Source organism: Neolamprologus brichardi, chromosome 3, assembly GCF_056152115.1.
Source record: "Neolamprologus brichardi isolate AB-2024 chromosome 3, ASM5615211v1, whole genome shotgun sequence".
Lineage (NCBI taxonomy): Eukaryota > Metazoa > Chordata > Actinopteri > Cichliformes > Cichlidae > Neolamprologus > Neolamprologus brichardi.
In genome coordinates, this window is record NC_142106.1 from 34,677,122 (window position 1) to 34,690,737 (window position 13,616).

The 13,616-nt window shown below is 42.2% G+C and overlaps 1 protein-coding gene across 1 annotated transcript in view; it reads right to left on the reverse strand.

Moving 5' to 3' along the window:
* arap2 (ArfGAP with RhoGAP domain, ankyrin repeat and PH domain 2) overlaps positions 1 to 13,616 on the reverse strand; it is a 162,424-nt gene that overhangs the window by 108,171 nt on the left and 40,637 nt on the right. The window contains exon 9 of the mRNA XM_006801720.3: positions 13,081 to 13,274. Within this exon, the coding sequence (XP_006801783.2) occupies positions 13,081 to 13,274 (194 nt within the window). The remainder of the gene's footprint in view (positions 1 to 13,080; positions 13,275 to 13,616) is intronic.

Here is a 13,616-nt window from a genome sequence, read left to right on the forward strand (position 1 = left end):
AAAATTAAAACCATTGTTCACATTTTCTCAGCAAAAAATATAAAAAGGAACTGTTTATCCTCTTCTTACATTACAGGATTGAGTGTTTACCTGACTGTTAAATATGGAGCTAAAGCCACAAGATCGTTAGCCTAGCATTAAGGCTAGAAACAAAGAGAAACAACTAGACACAAACACTAGTTATTTCTATATTTTTTTCCATTATTCTTTTCACCTGCATCTTTGCAACAAAACAAACAAGCATGACCAAACGTTTCGTTACTCAGAATATACAAAACATAACTCTTTCTTTTAAATTTTTAACAGAGAGGTTAGCTAAGCTAAGCTAATATTACATGACATTTACGCTAACATCATGTTTGGAAAGTACACAATTAAATACCTTGAATCTTCTCAGCTTAGTCTTGACAAGGATGCAAATAAGTATTTCATTGAATTAAAATTCACTGTACTTTGAATTGCTTTTTTTAATTTTTATTCTAGCTCATCAAACAAGCTAATAATCTCAGGGTTCTCCTACAAAGAGAAAGAAGTCTGGGGCTTTTCTGTGTGGGTTTTACATGTTCAACCCATGTCTGTGGAGTCTCTCCAGGTACTTCAGCTTCCTCCCACAGTCCAAAGACTTACATTTGGTTAGAATATCTAGTGATTATAAATTAGACATATGTATGAATGTGAGCATGAATTGTTGACCGTCTCTATCTGTTATCCCTGCAACAGCCGGTTCAGGGTGTAGCCTGTGTCTTGGCCCTTGTCTCTGAGCCCTCCATGACTCTCAACTGGATAGGTGGAAGAGAATAGATGCATGAATAGATGGATGGATGGATGACCATTATAAATGCAGGTATTGAAAGACTGGAAAGTAGCTAATATCGGCCTGCTGCCAAATCGGTTGGACTCTACTAATGTTGTGCTTATTTGCCTCTTAAAGGCCCCTTTTATCTTCTTAATAAATAAATAAGCATCAAAATTGATTGTGAAGTGTTGGCCTAACATGGCATTCTGAATTGTACCGAGGCAAACTGCGAAAGTTTTTTTTTCCTCACTAAATGAGTGTTACTTTCCTGTACATCTTTATTTCCCCCACTTGTAAAGCACAGACATATGCTTCAAGTTGAAAATGAATGCAGAAAATATTAAAAACAATGTTCCCTAAGGGGCCCTGCAAATATTTGGCTTCAACCACTGGGCAGTATTTCAAGCCCCTTCTGGTCAAATTACAGACCCTGCTTAATAAGGTGGGATCAACAGGTCAGCTCATTAAAGTCGCAACCTGTTACTCAAATGAGGCTTGAATGTCAACACTGAGGAAGAAGCACAGTCACCGCTGTATATATAGTATATACATAAACACACACACACACACACACACAGGAACTGGATATAATGTTAGACTTGTGAGAGGGACCTGCTGAACTGTCATTGGCTTTCTTCCTCTCCTCACCAGTGACGCACAAACTGACTCTGTATGTGATGTGCGTGTTCGTGTGTTGCAGAGATACACGGGGATAAGTGTGTATGTGTGTGAGACACACAGAAAGCAATAGAAACCAGAAAGAGATAGGGAGAGTATACCTGCGCATAACAGCAAAGCTCTGTTAAAGCCAAAAGTTTCATCTCGGGAATCCAAACCAACCCGAGCTTTCAGCTTCAATGTTTTCTGAGGCACATTTCAGAAAATAGGGGTTATGTGCAGAGGCACAGTTTTCACAAGTTCCACTGTAGCTCTACATGCCCCTCCCTTCTCCCACTTTACCCTCAACACTCACAGCAGTTTAGACCATTTTCTATAGCCTAGAGCTCCGAGCCAGAAAGAGACGGAAAAACAGACGGGGAGACGGAAGAAGCGCACCCACTCCCACACATATAAGTAAAACATCAAAACAGAGCCGAAAACCGAGGGGTTCCAACTTTACAGTAAAGAATAATACACACTCGAAAGCATCCCTGATGCACTGAGACAAAGCCAAAAAGACGTGACTCAAAAAGATGAGGGTGACAAAGAGCGCGAGAACACAGAGGAAGGGAGAGACCGGGGAGAACGTGCATGTGAAGGGAGGTCGTGATAATCCTCACTGAGAGTGGGTGAGACAGGCGAGGGGTCAGCTGAGCAGTTGACAGAGAAAGTGTGTGTTTGTGTGTAAAAAGCCAGACTAAAACACCATCTACACAAATACTCCAACAGCGAATCACAAATACTGCTTAAGTGAGGAGCACTAAACGCTGCCACGCTGTGCCAGCTATAAATCATGTGTGTTTTCTGCGCTAACTGTTCTTCACCAGCGAAAACAATTTGCACTAATTACGCCCAAACAAAGGAGGAAATGAATCGACGCCATCGACGCTGATTAGGCGCTTTTTTGGAAACGCACGACCTAGCGGTGAGAAGACGCGCGCACGTGTGTGTGTGTGTAGGAGAAGAGCGCTGCCATATCTCTTGCTAAATAATTAGCAACCACCTTCTCAGAGCAGCCAGATTTTACAGATTGCAATCCAAGATGGAAGTTTACTTAAATATTTTTTCATGCTGCAGCATTTCCAGCCTGATCTTTTTGCTATTGTGTGGGCTGGATCAATTGAGGCTAATGTTGTCAAAATCTTCATTTGGCCGTCGTTAGCCCCAATTAGACTACTTCAAACAAATTTAGAGGACTGTAGTGAAAAGTGCGACCAATTATTCTCCCGTCCCACAGTTCCGCGCAACGATACCGAGAGAGGACAACGAGGCAGCGTCATGCGGAGATCCCGTGAAGCTTTATGAGTAATTAAGACCCTCTGATTTCACAAGAGGATGACATAAGCGACGGAGAGAAAGAGAGAGATAATGTGAGAGTGAGGCTCGTATGGCCTGGTCCTAATTGAGCTGAAACTTTTGACGCGGGGGCCTCGAGGGCAGCAAAAACTTGCCTTTCTCTCCTATCAATTACAGCCGTGTACAGTTGTTGCTCTTTTAGGTTCAGCACGTTCAGAGGTTTGAAGACGCATGACGCTGTAATGAGAGCGTGGGGGTCATGGAGTAGAAATGCAGTCTCCTTCAAAGCTCGCAGTTGCCGTCCGTTCAGATCAGCAGAGGAGCTCGATGTGGCGTTATAAAAGAAAACACACGAAAAGCCCCGCAGAAGGACAATCGATTTACATGGAAGAAAAAGAAATGACAGCAGAAGGATGTCTGCATGTGTACGCGTGCATGCAGGCATGAGTGTTCACGCCTGTCTAAATGCATGTGCCGAGAGGGCAAAGCAGTCACCTATATCTAATGACCCTCATCTCACTCGGGCAGCCAATTAGAGAGTTGGGTGTTAGCGGCCATCCAGCCCTCACCACTCGTTACCTACCCAATATGTGCTGCAGCCTCCTGCCCTCTCCAATTAATTCACCAAGTATGGAGGGATGGAGAGAAGAAGCAAAGGCATTAGAGGTAAAAAAAAAATAACCCTTTTTACAACTGCTGAGGGGTAGGAGGCATTAATGGCGCTTATAGGAGGAGAGAGAGGGGAAAAGGCCCTAAGGCGAATGTTCTCACGCATGTGTATGGCTTACTACTGGTGGTCTATATGCAAAGCATCTCAGGGAGGTGAAACTAATTTTTTATTTTAAAAAAGATTAAAAAAAATAAAAACAGCTCATATCAACAAAATCTCGAGAACTGTTACAAGGCGTGAAGGACAAAGTCTCGCTCACGCTTAACCTCGTGAATTCTGCACAAAGGCCGTTTGGAATATTCCAGCCATGCATCCAATTATTTCTCTCAGAGCTTTCCAAGTCAGTCGCTTCTCAGCACAGAGCCGCGCTGAAAGAAACCCAGACAAATAGAGGCAGGGCTCCACGTCTATCTCCAATTCCATGACCACTCAACCACTTAAAGCTGCTCTAAAAGCATGCAGGGTAACACCGTCTCGCACAGAGGTAGGCGAGTTTAAAAGAGCACACATGGAGACAAAAGACTATTTGATTATTTTAAACATCGGGCGGCGAGGCAGCGAAGGGTGGAGAACACGGAAGTCACATGAACGCATGAAGACAAGAGTTCGATGTCTTCAATTTCTGTATTCCTCAAAGTCAGTTGAGGGCGCATTTCAACCAACAACCAATAAAAGCCACATTTTTGGTCATTTGGTTAAAACATTTTCACAAAGCTTGACTGGGGATCCTGCAGGTAGCTGTAAAGACTTTTAAGACTCTCACAGCTCTTCCATCGTGAGATTGTCTGGAAAAAATAAAGATCATAGGTTTCTGCAACTAATAGCACATGACTCCAACGAGTGTCAGTCCACCCGGACCTTAGCATGCACAGACCTCAATCAGGGGGACTTTGATTATTCTGAAATTTTTATTCTAGCTCCAGTAGAAGGTCAGATTCATTTGGTTTATTTCCCCCATCAGCCTCAGCTGCTCTTTGTTCTAATTAACAAATGCTAGCATGCAAACACACAATTAATACCACTTTCAGACAGCTACAAGAAGCATCGCAAGTAATGTTCTCGGTGCAACCTTCATTTGACTACAGCTGACAGCATCTGCCCACAGAACTGACAACACACGACAGTGTCACAAACACACAAGACAGTCATGGATCTTTATTTGTGTGCAGCTTAGATCAGATGAGTCCTGAGTGTGCGCGCAGCAATGACTAGGAACAGCAACGTGTTTGCTGGGCCTGCAGCAGGTGTGAACTTACTGCATGATGGTGTTTGATTACAATAAAGTTAAAATTATTGAAAGTGCAACCCCACCGCAAGCTTTTGTCTAGTAACAATTTGTGGTCACATTCAGTTTTAGCTTCACATGCTGTCTGGTCCATTTACTCGACTCACGATGTTACTGAAAATAGTGTGATGGCAGCGCAGGCTTCAAGGCTGTCTGTATGTGATAGACAACAACTGCGAACAGAGACACAAACCTTTGGCAGCGAAACGCTTTTATATTCGGACTGGCAAGAGGTCAGTAATGCTTCTTTTCCACTAGCGCCTTACTCCAGGGGTCTCCAACTCCAGGCATCAAAAGCTGGTGTCCTGCAGGTTTTAGATGTGTCCTTGATCCAACACAGATTTCAATGACTAAATTACCTCCTCAACATTTCTTGAAGTTCTCCAGAGGCCTGGTAATGAAGTAATCATTTGACTCAGGTGTGTTGACCCAGGGTGTTATCCAAAACTTGCAGGACACCAGGTCTCGAGGCCTGGAGTTGGCCACCCCTGGCCTACAGCTGGACTCTGTTCTTAGGGAACAGAGTCCAGCTGTTCCCTAAGAACAGCTGGACTCTGTTCCCTAAGAATCAGTCCATTTACCATTTACCAAATGAAGTCGTGATACTTGAGGTCGCCTTGCTATAACAATCCCACCCACATTAAAACGCCTGAAACTGAATAAAGTCGAGTCGAGTCGAGCAGGTGCTAGTAAAAAAGAGGTCTAACGTGACTGGGTATAAAAAGAGCACCTTAGAGTGTCTCAGAAGTAAAGATATGCAGAGGTTCAACAATCTGCAAAAATCTCTCTCCAGTTTCAGAATGATGATGTGCAGACTGGTTATCTCTCATCATCCAAAGTACATAATATGAAAAGAGACATCTGTGCAAGTAACGTGGTAACATCTACAAAGACACCATCAGTGCTGAAAGGTATATACAGGTTTCAGACTAACATATGGTCGCGTCGACACGACGTCTTTTTCAGGGAGAGTCTCGAATATTTTTTGCCCCCCCTCGCTAGTCTGATGATTACATTTGTTCTGTATGTTGTGTCTTTGAATACATAACCAGTAACCAGCTCACCAAAGCTTGTTTTAGTCTTATTATGTTAATAACCAATCAAATTAGTACTGTCAACAAAGTGGTCTGTACTGATGAACCCAGAGAGATTCATTACCCCACAGTGCAATTACCTTCTGACCATTTTTAGCATCTTCACTGTTTTAGTTTTTCTGCAACTAAGCGGCCTTTGGTGCTCTCACTGCTACATTTCAGCAGGCAGCTGAGACAGGCAAGTACCACTGAACACAGGATAGTATTTAGTAGCTAAAAGGAACAGTATTTAATTTGTAATTAGACATTTTCCATTGCAATCAACTTAATATGCAAGCGTTGTAATCACGGCTTCCAAGTATGAAAAGAGAAAGAAAGGCAGGTGTAAACTGCTCTTGTTACACAGCGAAAGATTTGAATTTGTTATCTTTCAGCTAAATCAGGTATGAAGACAAAAAACAAAGAGCCTTGATCTCAAATTCAGTCGCGGCATCAGTGCTACAAAACGGCCTCGAAATCTCTGGATGATGTTAAGTCTCACAGAGAAGATCTTGTGAAGAGCAGAGAATTTAATTAAAGCAAAGATTAATTAAATTTTCAGTCGCAATCTCATTGTGTACTCTCCCCCCCCCCCTCCCCCCCCTCCCCCCCCTCCACCAGGAAAGGCTCTACTGCATGTTGAAAGTTTTCATTTGAGCTAAGATTTAACTTGGAACTGGGAGGAATTCTAAATTATACACAAGATGACAGCGAGAAATATGATCATTCAACCATCAATCAATCCCTCAGCTACCAGAGTGAAAACAAAGTGGGCAACGCTTGTGATGTACGACACGATAAGACACGAAACAAGTCACTCTGCTTGTACCAATTTGCCTATGCAGGGCATGGCAGAGAGATGGTTCTCAGAGTAACCGTGTGTGTGTGAGAGACACACTTTGCGCACTGTCTGACTTTCTTTACCTTGGTGTTTAAGTGACCTTAACCACAGCTCCATCACGGGGCTTACGGTCCGTGAGAAATGGGGTAGGGGTGTTGAAGGAGGAGCTGGGAGGATGATGTTTCCAATAGCTCGTTCATCATGTTAGATTAAATACTCCACTCCACTGAACTTGAACAGGGCTATGGTCTACCTCCCTCCCTGTGCTCTTGCTCTCCATCACTCTCTCCTTTTCTTACAAAACCACCAACGCTCGATTCTCACTCATGCAAGCCCTGCACCGAACTGGTCTTTCCACCCTGTTCACTTCATCTTCCTACTTCCATCTCTCAGTTTCTGACTCTTAAGTCTCTTGTCTTTCATTTGCCGCCTGCTTTCCTCCCTGCAAAATGCACCGCAGCTGCTCCTGCATTTATGCCGAGGATTTAGCTTGTAAGCTAAAATAATACAATTAATTTGTTCACTCTCCGATTCTCTCTTTCTCTCCGATTCTCCCGCTGTCTCAGATCAAGGAAGTGGAAATGTGCTGACAAGGAGTGATACCCAAAAGAGAATTCTAACAAAGATGTTTGTTCAGGCTAATGAAGAAAATAATGAAAGGCAAACAACAAAACTACAAGAGCGAGCGAAACGAAATGAGAGCCGAGGAGGGATGGAAATGAGTCGAATGCATGTAGCATTATCAAATATGCACACAAATACGTGTCAGGCACTTTAAGAAATAGTATCACGGCTGTGAGGTATCTTTCCATCTCAGATGTTATATCTCGCTGTTGGGACAGGAGTAGGCAGAGAACAGGGAAGCTGTACATGAACAGGGACTATCAGGGTTTAATTGGACTGACATCAAATATGAGAGGCTCAAGGGAAACTTTAAGAGCAAACTTATCTCTTCTTTATTTTATGACTAAAATGGAGACGGAAGGTCCACAACAACAAAACAAAGCTGTGCATTAACACTAAGTCAGCTACATCAGGGGCGTTACACGGCGTTTAATTCTTTTGTTCCTTTAACAAGCATGCTAATGTGCATGTAAAGTATTAATACCACCAAGAAGCCTCATGAGTACTTAATTTGAATATATACAATACTACAGTAAAGCTAAGTGGTTCATAGTTTATGGTGTAGCTGCTTTGAGTGTCATGTAAGCTTTCACTAGCCAAAATTAGCATTCCATTTAACGCTAGGATGCTGTAAAGTTGTAACTTACTAGCCAAGTTTGTAGGTTATCACTAGTGTTAGCTGCTAATGTCAGTTTAAACATTAAAAAAAAAATCTCTTCAAAGTAAGATCATGTTTTTCTTACAGAGTTTCATGCTAATTTGCTAATGCTAATTTCATGCTAGTTTGCAAGATACCAGAATGTACCAGGCAGGCTTGCTTAATGAAAGATACTATGGAGTTTTCAGAGCTCCACTCAAAGGGACCAAAAATAAAGATATCTTGACTTTAGCTTCTTGAACGCTGACCATTCCTTTTTAAAATCCATCTCTCAAATGTAATACCGAATCAGTAGTTCTCATTTGAAGATTTCAAATGTTCACCAGAAATGCTGCTACTATATCCATTCATCAACCCTCCAGAGGATTTCAACACTGCCAACAACTACACCCTTTGCATCGAGTAGTGATTTAAAAACAGCAAAAAGCAAGAATGCACCAGATTGTAAAAAATGTAGTTGATCACTCAGCAATTATGAAGTAATGCAGAAAGCTGCCCATATGGAAAAGATATATATAAATCTTATAAAGTTTGTATCTGTCTTGTATGAAACTTGTATGAAAAGCATACAAGAGTGAAAACAGATATAAGATCCATTGAAAAATTATATAATGAAACTTGTATGTTTTGGATACTTACTAAAAAATATATATGAAAGTAATGAGAAAGTGGCCACTTTCATGAGTAAATCATATATGTTTTTACTATTTCTTTTCCATATGTGTGGAGGTAAAGCCGCAGCATTTTAAAAGAATACTTCAGCATTGTATATGTGTGCTGGGATCCAGCCGGCACCTCAGGGTGAATCTAAATTGTAGTTTTAGTTGTAGTTTTGCATTTTGAGTATTCTGACTGTAAATAGTTACTCCATCAAAACATCACAAAAGTACAGCCTGAAACCTCTGGGTGTATTTAGACAAGTACTTTTATGACTGCTTAAGTCACGTCTTCAATTAGTGCATTTTTATCTGGGAGTAAAACAGGCTAAAAATAAAACATAAATGCACAAATAGTAAAAACATTAAAAAGTGTTTTCTAGAAAATACATTAATTAAAAAAGCACATTTTAATCTTCCATACAAGCCATCTCTCTCTCTCTCTGCTTCTAATGTATTCGCTCATTAAAGAACAAACAGGTTGGGTGCTAATTCTCTCAGCATCTGAGATTCAGTAATGATGAGTGTAAACAGATGAAAACTGCTACAGTTTAAGGGGTCACGTCAACAATATGCTAACAGTACAAGTCTCACCGCCACTGGAACAAACAGTGGTAAGTATTTTTGTCCTGCCACTGTTTGGACCTTAACAAACTTATCTCAGTTTATCACCTTTGAATAGGGTCAACTTCTCTTATTCTCTGCTTAGCTCTCCTCCTTCCCCGTCTTGCGGTTCTGCACTAAACACTCGCATAAATATGCGATCGGATGAGGTGCTGCAGTTGGGAGAATCCTTGCATGCTAATAACACTGAAACAATAACACTGTGACACCTGTCTGCTCCTGACAGCTTGCATTCAATCGGATGAAACTGCAGTTGCACGCAGACAAGTGTGGGCTTCGACTCGCGTCCGCAAATTAACAGAACGCTGACAGCCATCAATAGCAGACATATGGACAGATGGTCAGAAGTGTAAGAATTTCAGCGGGCGATACACTTGTCTGTCTGCAACTCTCTCTCTCTCTTTCCTTCTTTATAAATCCGCCTTTGTCTCACTCTTCAAATGTTTTCCAAACGCTGTATGCGAAAATGTCATCCAAAACAATTAATGAGCAAAAACAATAAGCAGAACATACTTTGAAGAGAAAACAATCGAAAGAATCATAGTGCACATGCTAGCTCCAATCTGTCTGTATGGCTAAAAATATGTAGATGTACTTATCCTCCAAAATGCCATGAACCTGCCACGCATGCCTGTTATGTGAGAATTTTAATTAGACTCAGACAAATAAATAAACCCCGACACATGCACTCAATAACATACTAATCATATGAATGCCAATTAAAATATCTGAATGAGTGTTTAGTTATCGCCTCAAAGGTCCCCACACTCGATAAACCTGCAAATTTAAAGCAATCACTAACATCCACTGAGGCACTATGTGGATGTTAAAGATAGCATACAAACACTAGATTTTTCCTTCTGCTAATTATTTACCAGAATTAATTTATGTAACACTTTAAAAACAACACATGGCCGACCAAAGTGCTGTGCAGCAGAAATATAAAAAGTACAATGAGAACAATAAATACAATAAATAAAGTTACCCGCTGAGCGAGTTTTTAACCTGGATTTAAAGATCACCACTGAAGTAGATTTGCCTAAAGAGGCCATATTTTACATAGTAAATATTACATAGACTGTATATAAAAGATGGACTTAGCCATCTTTACCAATGGGTTAAACAAGGCTCTGTTCCCACATGGATTGATGACATGTGGGAACAGAGCACTTCAGCTGCGTAAAGCGTGCTTTGCCTTGGTTGCTAGCAGGTTGCCGTGGTAACTTGTAGTTTGTATGGAAGACACGACTTGTCTTTAAGCGCTCTCTCCGAGCTGCAGTGAAACTTGAAAAAAGTGAGGCATGACAAACAAAATGTTGGCCTTTAAAGTCAATGTTGTGCCTTATTGTTGCAACCACAACATTTCAACACGTGCTACTTCTACTTTGAAGGCGAACGTCCAGTATGCATCGCACTTTCACAGTTTCACTACCACTCGTTTGCACATGTTTGCAGACATGTCGGCATTTTTCATGCTAACTACAGGTAACTGCGGTAACCTACTAGCAACCAAAGTGTATTCATAGTGAGGTTTTCAGTGTGGCACCTTATTTCTCTATGCAGCCAGATTCATGCTAATGAATGAGTGCATTCTGTCCCATTGAAACTGGTGGTGACGAGGAGGCTGCAGACTGGTCACTAAGTCTACAAGCCTGATGCTTTACGACGCCTTAGCCATCATTCTGTTTCAAAACTTGATGTTACAAGCAGAGGGTGGAGCTGACTGAGAAACCAAAAACACTTACAGTGGGGCAAAAAAGTATTTAGTCAGCCACCGATTGTGCAAGTTCCCCCACTTAAAATGATGACAGAGGTCAGTAATTTGCACCAGAGGTACACTTCAACTGTGAGAGACAGAATGTGAAAAAAAAATTCATGAATTCACATGGTAGGATTTGTAAAGAATTTATTCGTAAATCAGGGTGGAAAATAAGTATTTGGTCACCTCAAACAAGGAAAATCCCTGGCTCTCACAGACCTGTAACGTCTTCTGTAAGAAGCTTTTCTGTCCCCCACTCGTTACCTGTATGAATGGCACCTGTTTGACCTCATCATCTGTATAAAAGACACCTGTCCACAGCCTCAACCAGTCAGACTCCAAACTCCGCCATGGCCAAGACCAAAGAGCTTTCGAAGGACACCAGGAAAAGAATTGTAGACCTGCACCAGACTGGGAAGAGTGAATCTACAATAGGCAAGCAGCTTGGTGTGAAAAAATCAACTGTGGGAGCAATCATCAGAAAATGGGAGACATACAAGACCACTGATTATCTCCCTCGATCTGGGGCTCCACGCAAGATCTCATCCCGTGGGGTCAAAATGATCATGAGAACGGTGAGCAAAGATCCCAGAACCACACGGGGGGACCTGGTGAATGACCTGCAGAGAGCTGGGACCAAAGTAACAAAGGTCACCATCAGTAACACACTACAACGGCAGGGAATCAAATCCCGCAGTGCCAGACGTGTTCCGCTGCTGAAGCCAGTGCATGTCCAGGCCCGTCTGAAGTTTGCCAGAGAGCACATGGATGATACAGCAGAGGATTGGGAGAATGTCATGTGGTCAGATGAAACCAAAGTAGAACTTTTTGGTATAAACTCAACTCGTCGTGTTTGGAGGAAGAAGAATACTGAGTTGCATCCCAAGAACACCATACCTACTGTGAAGCATGGGGGTGGAAACATCATGCTATGGGGCTGTTTTTCTGCCAAGGGGACAGGACGACTGATCCGTGTTAAGGACAGAATGAATGGGGCCAAGTATCGTGAGATTTTGAGCCAAAACCTCCTTCCATCAGTGAGAACTTTGAAGATGAAACGAGGCTGGGTCTTCCAACATGACAATGATCCAAAACACACCGCCCGGGCAACAAAGGAGTGGCTCCGTAAGAAGCATTTGAAAGTCCTGGAGTGGCCTAGCCAGTCTCCAGACCTCAACCCCATAGAAAATCTGTGGCGGGAGTTGAAAGTCCGTGTTGCTCGGCGACAGCCCCAAAACATCACTGCTCTTGAGAAGATCTGCATGGAGGAATGGGCCAAAATACCAGCTACTGTGTGTGCAAACCTGGTAAAGACCTATAGTAAACATTTGACCTCTGTTATTGCCAACAAAGGTTATGTTACAAAGTATTGAGTTGTATTTTTGTTATTGACCAAATACTTATTTTCCACCCTGATTTACGAATAAATTCTTTACAAATCCTACCATGTGAATTCATGGATTTTTTTTTTTTTCACATTCTGTCTCTCACAGTTGAAGTGTACCTCTGGTGCAAATTACTGACCTCTGTCATCATTTTAAGTGGGGGAACTTGCACAATCGGTGGCTGACTAAATACTTTTTTGCCCCACTGTATATGACAGCCACAATTCACAACCTAAATGTCATGGTGCATTCAAAAAGACTCAAAACTATTGCTTGAACTCAAATGTATCAACTACTCAAGTGAGTATTTGAGATGTTTTCCAACATACTTTCATACAACCATGTAAACAGAATTATTGCCCTCTGCTGGACATTAAAAAGAACATAGGCTTAAGACATTTCAGCATCTGCTTCTATTTTCAATTTTCAGCTACATGCACAACACGTCAACTTTAACTTCACTACATTCTTCGTCTTGTCTCATTTCTTCTTCAGCCCGTTGTGGCTGTGATCGAGCTTTGGGTCAACGTGGCTATAAGCAGTTTTTCCAGAGAGCCCAATGCATCTCAGTGTACCCTACAGCAATTTCAAGCAAATATATTTACTTTGTGCACATTACACATTCAAGAGCATTTCCACATCTGCCACCACTGCTTCAGATAGGCTCTCATCTTCCCCTTTTAAAAAACAAAAATACAAAAAACAGGAAGCTGTCATTCTGTAGAGAGGAAGTCCCGACGGTGTTGGAAGTACCTGTTCTGTTTTGCAGAGCCTGACTTTACTCCCCGCCAGGGACACCAGCACTCTGCCTTTGTAACCGCGGAGCTCCAGCAAGCCTCGCTTGTTTGTGGAGGAGGCGTGAGGGAGGGTGCCGGAGCGCTTCTGGGAGCCGCAGGCGGGGGGGCGCGTGGCCGTCTGAAGAGTTTCCATCCACTCCTGGCGCTCCCCTGTGGACATGTGCATGAGTGAGAGACAGATACGAGAGAAAAAGGGAGGCAGATGGTGCATGTGGATACAAGTGTGAGCGTGTAAAGGAGTGAACACAAGAGGGAAGGAAATCAAGAAAAGCCAGGGAGAGAACCAGACAAAAAGAGATCAGGGCATCCTAAAGTCTTTGAATCATAGTGTTAACTCATCATTTTTGCATTTGTTCTGTGAGCTACATTGGCTCCTAAACCTCCGCTGCATACTGATACAGAAAACTCCAGCCTGAAAGGAAAAGTAATTGAAACACAGGATGAGCTACAATTGGTGAAAATTAACTCAGCCACTGGAAGGAGAAAAAAACC